The following is a 13,286-nucleotide window of genomic DNA, read 5'->3' as shown; positions in this document are numbered from 1 at the left end:
ATACATTAAAGCATAACGGCCTCCTTAATATGTCTGCACCAAATCATTGACACACCTTTGCTTAACACACCTTGCGCAGCAAGGAGGACATGGACAGTTAGGAGAAACACTAGTGTACAGAAGAACATTTTCAAAACAAACGCAATCAAGTAAATTATCGCAGATCTCAAATGGGAATACCATTAGAGGACACCACTACTAAAAGTCACTATATCAAGTACTAATCACATTACAGCCTGGCACAGACAAAAACCTCAACTTTCATTTCTAACGGTGCAACAGATCCAAAGCACAACCGTACCTTCAGAATTAAAACATTGGAAAAAAGTGGCAAGATTGACCAGAATACTCACCTGTTCAAAAAAGCATTCCCAAAGGCATTGAGTTTCCTAAAAGGCTTATTAGGGTCCACCACGAGAGCATTCCCCGGTATAACGCCTTCCACGTCGCCATGCATGACAGCTATGAAGGAATCGGTGGTGGGCTCGGGCCCAATCCGCATCCCTGGGAAATCCTGTTCCAAGAGGTGACGAATGAAGGTAGTCTTACCGGTGGAGTATTGACCGACCAGAAGTACCATGGGCTTGTTATCGAAGTCTGCATCTTCTAAAGCGGGCGAATGAAAGTCGTGGAACTTGTAGTACTCCTCCAGGGGCAGCAGCTTGGTACTGTATAGCTTCCGAAGCCCACTTGCTACCGACTGAAACAGTTCAGGCTCTTTTTTCCTACGAGCGTCTTTACTAACCCAGCTGAACATAATGTTTCTCTCGGGAGCTATTAAAGAAGAAAAACACGCACGTTAACAATGATTAGGTGGACAGAAGCTGCCTGTACACAGTTACGATGGATTTCAGCTGCCTGCTTTACGCCCTAAGACTTGCAGTTCAAGAGCAGAGTATTTTTTGCTTGCGGTTTAAAGCCAAACCCTCCCACTTCCTATATATTTTCTTTTACTCCACCAGTGCCACCAAGAAAGGAGGAGGAGGGGTTATTATCGCGAGATTTGTTCGTGAAGGGCGTAGTATAAAAACCGGGTACTTCGTCGTTATCGGTACAACTTTGTAAACGCGGTTGCTCAGTTCTTAGCCCAGTGTCTTATTATGTGGTTTCGGTCTTGTTTAAAATTTAGAATTGACACCTCCTTTTTTTAAATGTTATCAAGTAAAATATTTTATTCCCATCTAGTTAGATGAAGAGCAAAAAAGACATGACAAAACACAGGATTCGGAGCTCGGCAGCCACGTATAAGGTATTGCTCCGATAACAGCAAAGTACAAAAAATGGAATTTCTATATAATTTAAACACTATGCAGCCGATTACAACTACACTTGTACGTCCCAAAAACTGAAAATGCGGTTGTCGTACTGTTAATTTTGTTCCTCCTCAGACGTTGTTAGTATTTTCATTTATTGTCTTATAACAATAAGAGGCTTATAATAAGGGCTTAATTCCCCTGAGGGAGTTAGGGTTAACTCGCCACCTGCATATCTGAGCAACACAAATACGGGGTAGCAGTATTAATAACCATAAACGCAGTACCCACTCCAACTGTTTATGTTGGGAATGGGATCGGGATGAAACCCAACCATAACATGAAAAAAGTGGTGAGAGATGCAACAAAGAACGAATAATCACTGCCAGGTAGAAAGCCTACTGGCTACCTACTCATTTAGTGTCATACTTCTCAACCTGTTAGAACAGAAATTTGGACAAACCAAAAATAAGGGGGGTGGGGGAGCAAATTTTAAATATTGATCATATAAATTTAGAAAGTTGCTACAATAAAAGGGCTTGTGCTACCTTGCATTTTCTGAATAATACGAAGTCTGAACCGTCATTAATTAATCAAGTCGACTCTTGCTAAGTTGCCCGAAACGCACAAGTTTTATGAGCAACAGACCAAAAATATGAGGCTAATTAAATCTGGACATTCTGTGAAAGTCTGAACAGTTGAGAGCTATGATTATTAGTGTGATATATTTGCACTTGTTTATGCTTTGTGAGTTGTTTTATGGTGGTCTAGCAATCTCCCTTCCTCTACCCGTGTCTCGTCCGCAGTAAGTTTAGCAAATACGTGAAGGCAAGTTGCATCCACTTCGGTCCTGCGCAGAACTACAAATTTATGAGCTTAAATAAATATGAGACTATGTAAGTACATTCATAGCCTGATTAATCCGTGTACCTTGAAATACATTTGTTTAGTTTGTTTACTCATGAAGTCCAGCTGGGCAGTATGCCTGTCATGCCCATATTTTTTGATTTGCTCCTCATAACATTTGTGGATTTCTGGCAAATCAATGAGGATTGAAGTCACTAAATAATTACATACATTTGAGTTTCAGACTCAATCCACCCATGCTGACACGAATCCTGTCATTCTAATAGCTTTTTAAGTTCGTAAGCAATATTTAAAATTTGTCCCTATTTTTAAACCTCTGTCCTGTTATTTTTGGCTTTGTACAGATTTCTTGTGTTAAGAAGTTGAGAAGTATGGAGTAAAAAAATACATGGTTTAAAGTCACACAGTACCCCGCCAATGCAAGGTTATAATGCCTTTCACACCTTTAGACCAGTTACTGCACAGGAAGAGAACTAATGGTGGAAGAGTCTCAGTCTGTATTAGAAACAGCCTCACATCTATACTATTTATTTATTGATATTTGCCTACCGGGAAAGTCTGACTGGGTAGAAGCCCGTTTTCAGCAGATGCCCAAGGGAAAAGCTCTAAATTATTACAAAACATTTTAAGAACAATAATTTTACAATCTTCAAAAATAAAACAAAACATCTGCAGTTTAAATAATTATAACAAATTAGACATAATATAAAAAAATTGGTTAATAATCTATACAAGGTATATGACAATTATTTAATATTTAGAGAAATTTTAGACAGTTTGTAGAAAAATTAAAAGTAAGTTAGTCTAATAGAAGTAGGAATTGCAATATGAAGTGAGGAAAAAACAGGCTTACAGTATATTTACAGATAAAGTCAGGGAAGAGAATTCGATAGCAGTAAGGAAGTAAATGAAGAAGGGAGAGTAAGGAGATATAAAGAATGAAAAGGTACTTGTTCACATTTAGGGATATAGTTTATCCTTGTTTTGAGCAGGAACAGAGCCAGATTTTAACTAGGAAGTCTTTCAGAGTGGTTTTGAAAGATGGAAGGGAGGGTATAGGCATGATGGATACAGGTAAGGAGTTTCAGGCCTTAGCAACCTTTGTACAAGTGTAGACAATGCCCCACATATTTTCTAGGTGTGTAGACAGACCCGAGTTTTTGGTCACTGGATTGCAATGATCGAATGATAACAATTGTGTAGAATGTTTGTTAGTGCTGGACAAGCAGATGGATGCTGGATAATTTTATAGGTGGCAAGAAGTTGTGTGTATGTTAGCTGATGTGGCAGTTCTAACCAATTAAGGCTTTTCAGTGCTATACAGTGGTGGGTAGTGGAAGGGGTATGTGCTGCAAATTTAGCAACTTTGTTATAGCATTGTTCCAGTTTTAATTGTTGTGAAGCTGGAGGAGAATGGGGAGGAGATAAATAATGGCAAGTGGAGTTTTAGTTGCGTCAGTGAGAAAGTTTTTGGCTTTGTAAAGCATCCCTAGTTTTTGATGAGTTATTCTTATGCGATTTTGTATATGCAGGTCGAATATAAGATTATCATCCACTATCTCTCCTAATAGTTTGCTATGAGAAGTGACTTTAGTGGTTGTATTATCAAGAGAGAGAGAACTTTAAATTTTATTTTAATTTGGGGAAAAAAGTAGTAGTTTAGTCTTTTTAGACTAGTTAAAGTGTATGACCCACTGGAACTCATATACGTGCAACTCACCTGTCTAATTACCATGTTGATAATGTGCCCCAAAGAGTCTCATACCATATCCGTGCAACCTATAGGTCCTCCTCCATGTCCCAGGAAACCCATACTACCTATTTCATTGTACTAGAGTCCCTCACCATTCAACCCAATATAATCCTCATGGGGGATTTCAAATTCTCCTCTATAGAGTGGGGATCCTACAACATTTCTAATCCACAAGCCCAGTGATTCCTAAACGTCATTAATACCAACATCCTGGACCAGTTTGTCCATTCTCCTACCAGGGCTACAAACATCCTTGACCTCATACACACAAACATGGGGGAGTGATGTTCCTCACCCAATATAATGTAATGTCTTTGTCAGATCTAACCACAAGGCAGTATTGCTTGAAATAAAAATTAAATATGGGGACCCAGTGAAACCAAAAACCTTTAGGAACAATTCCAAGGCTAACCTCTGATTACTAAGTGATAATGTGGCTAAATTCCAAGCACCCCAACCCCAGTAAACACCACAGCATATGCTGAGCTATTTACAAAATCCCTCTACAGCCACATTAATAGCTGCCTAGAATGAGTTGTGCCCACTAATATTAAGAATAAGGCAAACTCAAAAGACAAGCCACCCTGATGGAATCACAATATCAGTCAGTTATACAACAAAAGAAAAAAAATCTTGGCCAAGTGCAGGAGGAACAAAGCACTACATACTAAAAGTCCACTGGCCAATCTAAATAGGCAGCTAAGAGGGTTAATTAGTACTTCAAAGGCTACATTTGAAAGAAAATAGATTATTGGACAAAGAACGACCACAAAGCTTTCTACAGCTATGTTGGTAACCTCAAGGGAAATATGCAACAATGCGCAGAAGTTATTGTAAAGTAAATGGCATCATCCACACTGAACCGGAGGCCATTGTCAACCTTATGGCTGACAAGTTTAGCTCAAATTCTAAAGTCCAAGGAAATAACATATACCACAATCCCCCCAACCATTAATAGGGACTTTCCCAAGGCCAAAAATACTGCATCAGTGGGCCCTGATATCATCCCAGGCTGCATACTAAATAGCAGGGAACATGGTTTCTCTGGTCTACTTGAATCCATTTTCAATTGGAGCCTATAGGTAGGTTTTGTGCCCAAGGAATGGAAGATGGCTATAGTCATTCCCCTGCGCAAAGGAGGTCCAACCACTGATCCAGGTAACTTCAGGCCCGTAAGTGTGACCAGCATCATATGTAAGGCCTTGGAACAAATCATCATGGACATGATAAACGAGGACATAGGTAATCTGCAAATACTGAACCAATCACAGTTCAGCTTTGTTAAAGGAAGGTCATACATATTAAATCTGGTGGACTTCTTTGAGAGAATTACCAAAACAATGTATAAGGACAAGACTATGCACACTCCTTACCTTAACCTGGCCAAAGCTTTTGATACAATACCCCACTCAGACATTATAGATAAGCTCACTAAATTAGGCATAAACCCGTATACCACCCACTGGATAGCCATCTTGCTCACTGATAAGACCCAGGAGGTCAAAATAGGTGAGGCCACCTCCAGCAAGAGGCCAGTCACTAGTGGAGTCCCCGAAGGCTCTGTACTGGCCCTACTCTTTTGTGGCATCTGTTTTTCTGAAGTGGAAGAAAATGCTGAAGGTTTATGGCTGACTAGGTTTGCAGATGATTGCAAGCTGGGGGTTATCATCGACTCCCCTGCAGACACTAGCATTCTTCAAGAAGATCTATCTCTGATTAACAAATGGTGCCAAAGCCATAGTTTTAAACTCAATGCTAAGAAATACATAATTGTATACTTTGGGAAGTCAACCATCCTGGCTAATTACCATGCTGATAATACACCACAAAGAGCTGACCTAATGGTCATGGACCTGGATATGTGTATAGACAGCAGCCTTACCTTTGACCATCATGTAGCCACAGTGGTGAGGAAAATCCTTATGTGTCATGCAACGTATAAGTAAGGGCATGGCATCTAGGTACAAAAAGGTCATTATCCCACTGTACTCTGCCCTTATCAGATGAATCATAGAGTACAATGCTTCCTTCAGTATGTATTTGACCAGGGGTCCACCTTGAAACATCTAAAACCCATGACATCGAATTTCATAACATTGAGACCAGAACATCTAAAACCCAAAGCATCTAAAACCCATAACATCGAATTTCTTAACATCTAACAGTACAAATCACAAGAAAATAACATCCCCTCCATATATAATGACACCAAACTACCAAACACACTTTTTACAACGTTTCTGCAGGGGGGCAAGCCCCCATGCACCCTACCCCCATAAATTAAATATACCAACTCCAAGATCACACTACAGTGAGAAGAAGTTAATTTTCTAACCCCACTGTATCAAGCCCCCCTGCAGAAACGTTATATGTGGAGGGGATGTTATTTTCATGTGATTTGTACTGTTAGATGTTATGAAATTCAATGTTATGGGTTTTAGATGTTTTGGGTTTTAGATGTTCTGGTCTCAATGTTATGAAATTAGATGTTATGGGTTTTAGATATTTTGAAGGGGACCGTTGACCAGGCATATGCAACAACTAGAGCAACGTCAGAGGTTCATTACAAAAAGAATACAAGGCATAACATAACAAACCTATCTTACACAGAGTGCCTTAAAGCCTTTTCTCTCTGTTCAGTCTCATATAGATTACTGAGGGATGATCTGTGCCTGGTGTGACACCCATGCACTGGCCCAGCAATCAAGGAGCCTCAATCCTCACCACTAACACCAGTGAGGGTTGTCTACATTAGGAAGGATAACAAATACACACACACAGTAAAGTACAATTTCCCTTAAGAGCACACATAGATCACAGTCAGTCTGGGGCTGGTTTCTCCCTTTCTCTCCAGATTCCCAATAAGACTCCTCACTGGCACAGCTATAGGATACATGTCTCAGCCTAGTGGTTAAGCTAAAACCTCCAGCACCCTCTTTGTCCAGCCAGTGCTTCGTGTCCCTGCCCACGTAGCTGACACACAAACATACTTTGAGATATGAGTTATATACAAACACACACAGACACTCCTGGGGAAGGCTGCCACAGGTTCTCCAGCTATGCCTCCTTCTCTGCCAGCCTATAAGGTAGAAATCACTGCCACCAACCACTAATATCAACTAGTAATAAGACCCTTACTAAAGGGTGTCCGATTATTACTATATTATGAAAGCGAAAAACCCTATGCACGAATACCAAAGCATCGACCCCTATACCGCGAACTGCGAAAATTCCAAATGCACTAAATAGTGAAAAAAAATCGAACTGTCATAGTCGGCCAACCTCACCACTAGCTATATACTACCTACCCAAATAAAATAAATAAACCACATACATACACTAACCAAACCCTACTTCTAACCTAAAGTAAAGCACAAAACCCTACTTCTAACCTTACACTAAACCCCACATACACAACTAACTATGCACTATCCCTAACCCCTCCCTAACCCTAAGGTCCATAACTACCGCACACGTCCCCTACAGACATACACCCAAACAAAACAAATAATCCACATACATACATTTAACAAAACCCTACCTCCAACACTTACTAAACCCCACATACAAAACGATCTATGCACTATCCTTAACCCCTCCCTAACCCTAAGGTCTGTAACTACCGCACACTTCCCCTACGAAAATATACACAAACAAAATAAATAACCTACATACATACATTTAACAAAACCCCACCTCTAACCCTACACTAAATCTAACATACATTACTTATCTAAGCAGTTACCTTAACCTGCACCCTATCCTAAACTCCATCACTATCCAACACTTACCTTATGCAGCTAATCCACAGATGGGTCAACCATGGAAATTCGATATTTCCATTTTCGCGGTTTTCGACTTTCACTCTAAGTCCACTTCGCGCTATACAGTTCGACATTTATGTATTTGCTTTCCTAATATAGACCCTATTATCCAAATAGTAAGTGTGACTGAGCAGCAAGACTATTGGAGTGGCTTTGTACAGTATCACTATATAAATGTAATGTACTCTAGAGCTTAAATTATCTCTATGCAAAACAGCCACAGTTGAAAGGTTTAAAAATATTTAATAATAAATAATAAAAACACAAGACAATATTTCTTACTACACAGTGCCAATCAAGAGTTTAGAGATCTCAGAGAAATGCATAAAATAATACAGTAGAAAAGGTCTGACATCACTACAGGAAAACAACTAGACTAGACTTGTTTCCTATCTATATCTAAGAGCAAACACAGTTCTAAAATAAACTTACATATAGAGCAAGGCAGTGCTGGTGATGTTGGATGTTCTGAAGACAAATGCCAAATGCTCTGAGTCTCTCTGTCCTTAAATTGATAGCACAGTACTACTGACTCATTTCAGATTACATAATTTTTTTTCTCTGGTTCCCAGGCTAATAGAAACTCGGAGATTAGCAGCCTTTTTGATCTTGCACCTGGTCAGGAAGCTACAGCAATAAAACACATAATACATGCAAATTCTAGCAATTAACTCTGATATCAAAACAATAGCAATAATTCCTTCATCTAGACATCTTGGCTCCGAGTTTTGAGATCAAACAATTGTACAATGCTTGACTTATCAGCTTTCCTTCAACAGAGTGCAATGTGGTTACATTTTTGAAGTTCAGCATTTAACAAAGAGAACAAGCATGTGGCTTACATTAATATTTACAAATGACAGAATTATCTACAAAATTCTATATAGCTAGGCTGGCAGCCTTCATTATCTTCACACCTGGCTTACAAGGCATCCACAAACCCCCCACATGAATCTCCTGCATGTTCATAAGTCAAACACTACCTGAAATACAAGGTCTAGGGACCTGAATTTTGCCTGTGAGTTAAATAGAACATGCTGGAGAGACAGATATGTGTCCCATAGACTACCCCCCCCCCCATGGAACAGGCTTCCAATCCATATGAAGCTCAGTTAATCTATTACTCAATTTAAGTGCAACCTAGACCAGTGGATGGGGAATAGGAAGTTTACACAAGGACTGGCACCCAAATCCTTTATGGACAGAGGCACCATATAAATGTCTGGCTCTCAATGTCCTATTTAGATATAGGACATCGTTATTCTTTCAGGAAAACCTGGCTAGGCTGAGGAAAGCCTCCAGGTCATTAGCCTAGTAACAATCTATGAATCTATGAGTCTATGAATCTACACCCATAAGTATCATGTACTTATTGTAAGTTGTTCTACTTCAGGACAGTGTTCTTATTTTATGCAACATTTTTGGTCCCTGGGCTCAGATAATGGTTAAAATAGTTATTTTTTGGATCAATTTGCTACCTTGGTCTACAAACAAACTAAGTACAGTATTACCTACTTCTTGTATTGGGTTTAGAAATGTATTTATTTCCTTTTATATGCATGTCCGTGTTTGTATTCTGCAATGTCAGACAGACCATCAAAACCCGTCTTACTTATTTTTTGTTAACTGGGGTTGTTTCACTGCCAAGACTCATATTTTACATGGGACCCAAGGAGAAAAGGTCCAGCACAAGCACAGTAGTGAAGATAATGTAGCAAGTACGGGTGTTTACCCATATCAACTATACATAAATTACCCAGCAGCATACAACTGTACAACATTTACATCAGTACTTAAGCAAAGAAGAGTAACAGTATTTATTTACATTTGTTTTTGAAGGTAGAACACTGATCCAGTTTGGACCATTTTCAGGCCAGCTTGTGAGTACAAAACATCTGAACACAGAACTTTATAAGCACAGAGGCAATGCAAATCATAGAACTGAAGAGAGAAAAAAAAGTGCTCAGCATTTTTACTTTTAGCAAGAGATTATGCCTTCCATAAAAAAACAATAAACAATTTTTTCAAAAGGTTTCACAAAGCACAGTAATCACTTAGTGCAACCACACTGTAGAAGAATTGATCTTCTTAGTACTACTTTAATATTTTAGAAATGAGATATGTTTCTGTACTCATACTATGAACAAAACAGAATAGTGTAGTATACCAAAGCAGTTGAAAGCACTACGCTGGAGAATCTATGTATGGTATTTGCAATAAGAACAATTTGGGAACAAAAAGGAAGTTGAAATGGTGTGAATTTGATGGGAAGGACTGCTGCAGTTCAACAGTAGGGAATGTTAATGCATTTTAAAGAAATGACAGATTGTGGGTGGGGGATGGATATTAATCTTTGTTGCAGTCATTATTCAGTTGCAATTAGAATATTGGTTATAGTACAGAGAGGCAACAAATTTGTGTTGTTAAATATTTGCAGCAAATTCTTAAAACATGCAGTACAGTTGTATAACTTAGTTACTATCATAGTTGATCCTCAATGATTGGGGTCAGTGTAGTTATGCCCAACTTCTCTGTCCCATTTCTTGGCTGGATTTCTTTTCCCAAGTAGCAGCAGCCTTCCCTGCGATGAACCAAATTATGTCTTCTGCCAGGATGTTGCCAGATGTAGCATGAGGTTGTCTTATATCTATCAATCTTTGCTTTCTTTGATTTTCTGATTCTGAAACCCTACAAGGAGCTGCATGTGAGGCAGGCCAATTCAAACACTAAGTAACTCTTGTAGTATTTACTATGAATAAACATCCAAAACTAATATGAGTTGTGCAGAGGAATGTACAGTAGACAGACATATTAGTTGTTCACATTTAATAAACTTTTTTTTATTCTTCCTGTAGCTGACCATAAGAGGACCCCTGTGCCTCTCCTTGATAGCCAGGTCCACCTACCCATCCTGGCCTCCCCCAGACTTATGTTATTCTTCTGCCAGGAGTAAGTAATGTCTTTTGGCTTTTCCCGGTTAGGGGTCTCCACAGTGGATTACCGGTTCGCTTATGATTGGCAGTGGATTTTTATAATGTCAAGTTGCCAGCATTCAAAGAAGGCACACCCACTCATGCACGCACCTACCTGCATGTCTTTAAACTTCACTCAACCACAGGGAGGGCATGCAGACTCTGCACAGAAGGTGCTCCAGCTGAGAATCGTACCTGAGAGCCTCTTGCTGTGAGGTGACAATGCTAACTGCTGCACCACTGTGGCCTATTCTTCTGCCAGGAGTATTTTTACCTAATTTTCTTCCCCATCCTGCATGTACCCTGGCACACTCATGGTTTGGGCTTGCAGTGGGTGGATAGTGCTGAACTCCCCTCCCCAATTCCACAAAAAGCTGACACTGACAAGCCACCATGCTCACCTTCAGGAAGCAATGTGCAGTGTTTTCCCCTGGCCTCCACCAGGGAAATATAATAATGTTGTGTGCCTCATGCATGTGCACCTCCCTCCTCACCTCCTAGAATGAGTGCACCAGTGCACCTGTCCTCCCCTGCTAGCTCCTCAGATACCCAAGCCATTACTCAAACCTGGTTTGCCTGCATCATAGTCAGGGCTGTATCCCTCTATGCCACAACAGTGGCGCAAATTTAATAAACTGCAACCTAATAAAAATTATGGAAAAGCAAAACAAATGGCATGAAAGGTCAAGCAACACTGTGCAGAATTAAATTCATAAAATTATTTGTTTCTGTGATAGGTCAGAGCAGTGCTGTGCAGCATTAAATTATTAAAGCTGTTTATTAATTTCACTTTGTTAACTGATATTGTCTTATTGGACAGAGTCCATTTTCCATAGAAGTATGAAGAGAAAAGCATCAACATAAAATAAGCAGATATTAAATGTGTTGGCACACACAAGTTCAGAGGAAAAAAAAACATAATCAAAAAGATATTAATGCAATATGTTAAGTCAAATAGATATACACATAATTAGAATTAAATGCTACATATAATTATATAAAGGCAAAACATACCCATGGAGTGTTTACTATTTCACTACTTTTGAAGACTGCATTACTAAAATTTATTGTGTTTACATTTTTACTTATGCAAGAAATACTGCTGGAGAAAAATAAGAGAATAACAAGAGTGCCATATTTAAGTGTGCGTGTGTGCGCGTGCGTGTGTGTGCGTGAGCACGTACGCGTGTGCTCGTGTGTGCGTGTGTGTGTGTAGAGCCCCCCATATTTGCTTCTGTGACCTGCAGGACAAACTATATCATAGAATATATAGTGGTACAGAGAGGGTGCCTGCCTTATTGTAATGCATTTGGTGGTGCATTTATCAAGCCAGCCAGTGCAACAGCCACTAGTAATAGAAACTCAGATAAACAACATTTGAATTTAAGTGCTACATACCAGGTTTCCCTTTGAACTTGTCTTGAGCAGCAGGCAGCTTGAAAATAAAATGTAAGTGTTACAGTGCTGGGAAATTTTAATCAATGTTTGTTTTGGAATGTACCAGCTAGCAGAACATTGCAAATGTTAGCGAGCTGATGATTGTGGGGAACTGTTGCCATGAATTTACCATTAAAAAGGAGGAAGGGGACAGACATATGTACTTATGATGTGCAGACAATAAGTATCTGTCAAAGTAAACTATTAATTCCCCCTATTTGTTGTATTGATGTTTGGCATTGATAGAGCACTAAGTTGTTAACTTGCAAGGGATAGCACATAAAATATGGAGTGATATGCATGACAGTGCAGGCAGAGATTGCTTCTAAGTAACCTTTAGGAAACACCATAATAACAGTTACAGAAACTTTTCTGAGTTCAGTTTTCCATCCTTTGACAAGTAACAATTGTAAATTGTTTTGAGGTGGCTTGTTTGTATGTTACAAAATGCATCCTTCTATTCAATAAGGAAGCTAGAGGTCATGGAAATGAAGTGCCTGAGAAGGGTGGTAGGATACACACTGTGGGACAGACAAAGAAATGAGGAGAGAAGAGCAGAAGCCAAAGTAGCTCAAATTGCAGAAAAGGTCAAAGAGAAAAGATTACAGTGGTTTGACACATGCAGAAAAGCAGAAGACAATCCGTTAAAGAAAATTTGGGACAGACAGGAAGAAGGTAAGAGGAAATGAGGACATCCAGCAAAGAGATGGATGGGATTGTATGAGAGGAGATCTGCAACAGTCAGGCATGAGTGTCGAAGAAGGCAGGAGTGAGGCATTGAATCAAGAGAGATGGCGACAGTTAACACAATACCCCGACCCTACATAGAAAATAGGAAAAAGGGGGCTGATGATGGTGATGATGATGGCTAGGCTTGTAAGGGCCCTAGTGGTCATTAGCCTAGTAACAACCTATAAACCTATGAACTTGACACTGAAAGCAGCTTGACAAACCAGAGAGTTAATCTTCTATGCTAACCGAGGACAGCTTGTGTTAGAGTGGATTTTAAACATTGTAAGAGGTATGAAACTCTAATAAATTCATCTGGCATTATTCAGTAACTACAACGATCCATGAGGTATGAGAGACAGCACATATAAAAGGCAATATCAGAATTTTTCAGTAAAATCAGGGATGGTTTTAAACTATTGTTCAGACTCACTTAAAAATTGAATAGAGC

General features: G+C 39.4%; 1 protein-coding gene across 1 annotated transcript in view; it reads right to left on the bottom strand.

Moving 5' to 3' along the window:
• EHD1 (EH domain containing 1) overlaps positions 1-945 on the bottom strand; it is a 586,485-nt gene extending 585,540 nt beyond the window's left edge. The window contains exon 1 of the mRNA XM_044075765.1: positions 354-945. Coding sequence (XP_043931700.1) covers positions 354-757 — 404 coding nt within the window. The 5' untranslated portion in view covers positions 758-945. The remainder of the gene's footprint in view (positions 1-353) is intronic.
• Positions 946-13,286: the final 12,341 nt, after the last annotated feature.

The sequence above is a fragment of the Protopterus annectens genome, chromosome 6.part1, assembly GCF_019279795.1.
Source record: "Protopterus annectens isolate FY-2018-M chromosome 6.part1, PAN1.0, whole genome shotgun sequence".
NCBI lineage: Eukaryota > Metazoa > Chordata > Ceratodontiformes > Protopteridae > Protopterus > Protopterus annectens.
This window is presented reverse-complemented; position numbering and strand designations above follow the sequence as displayed.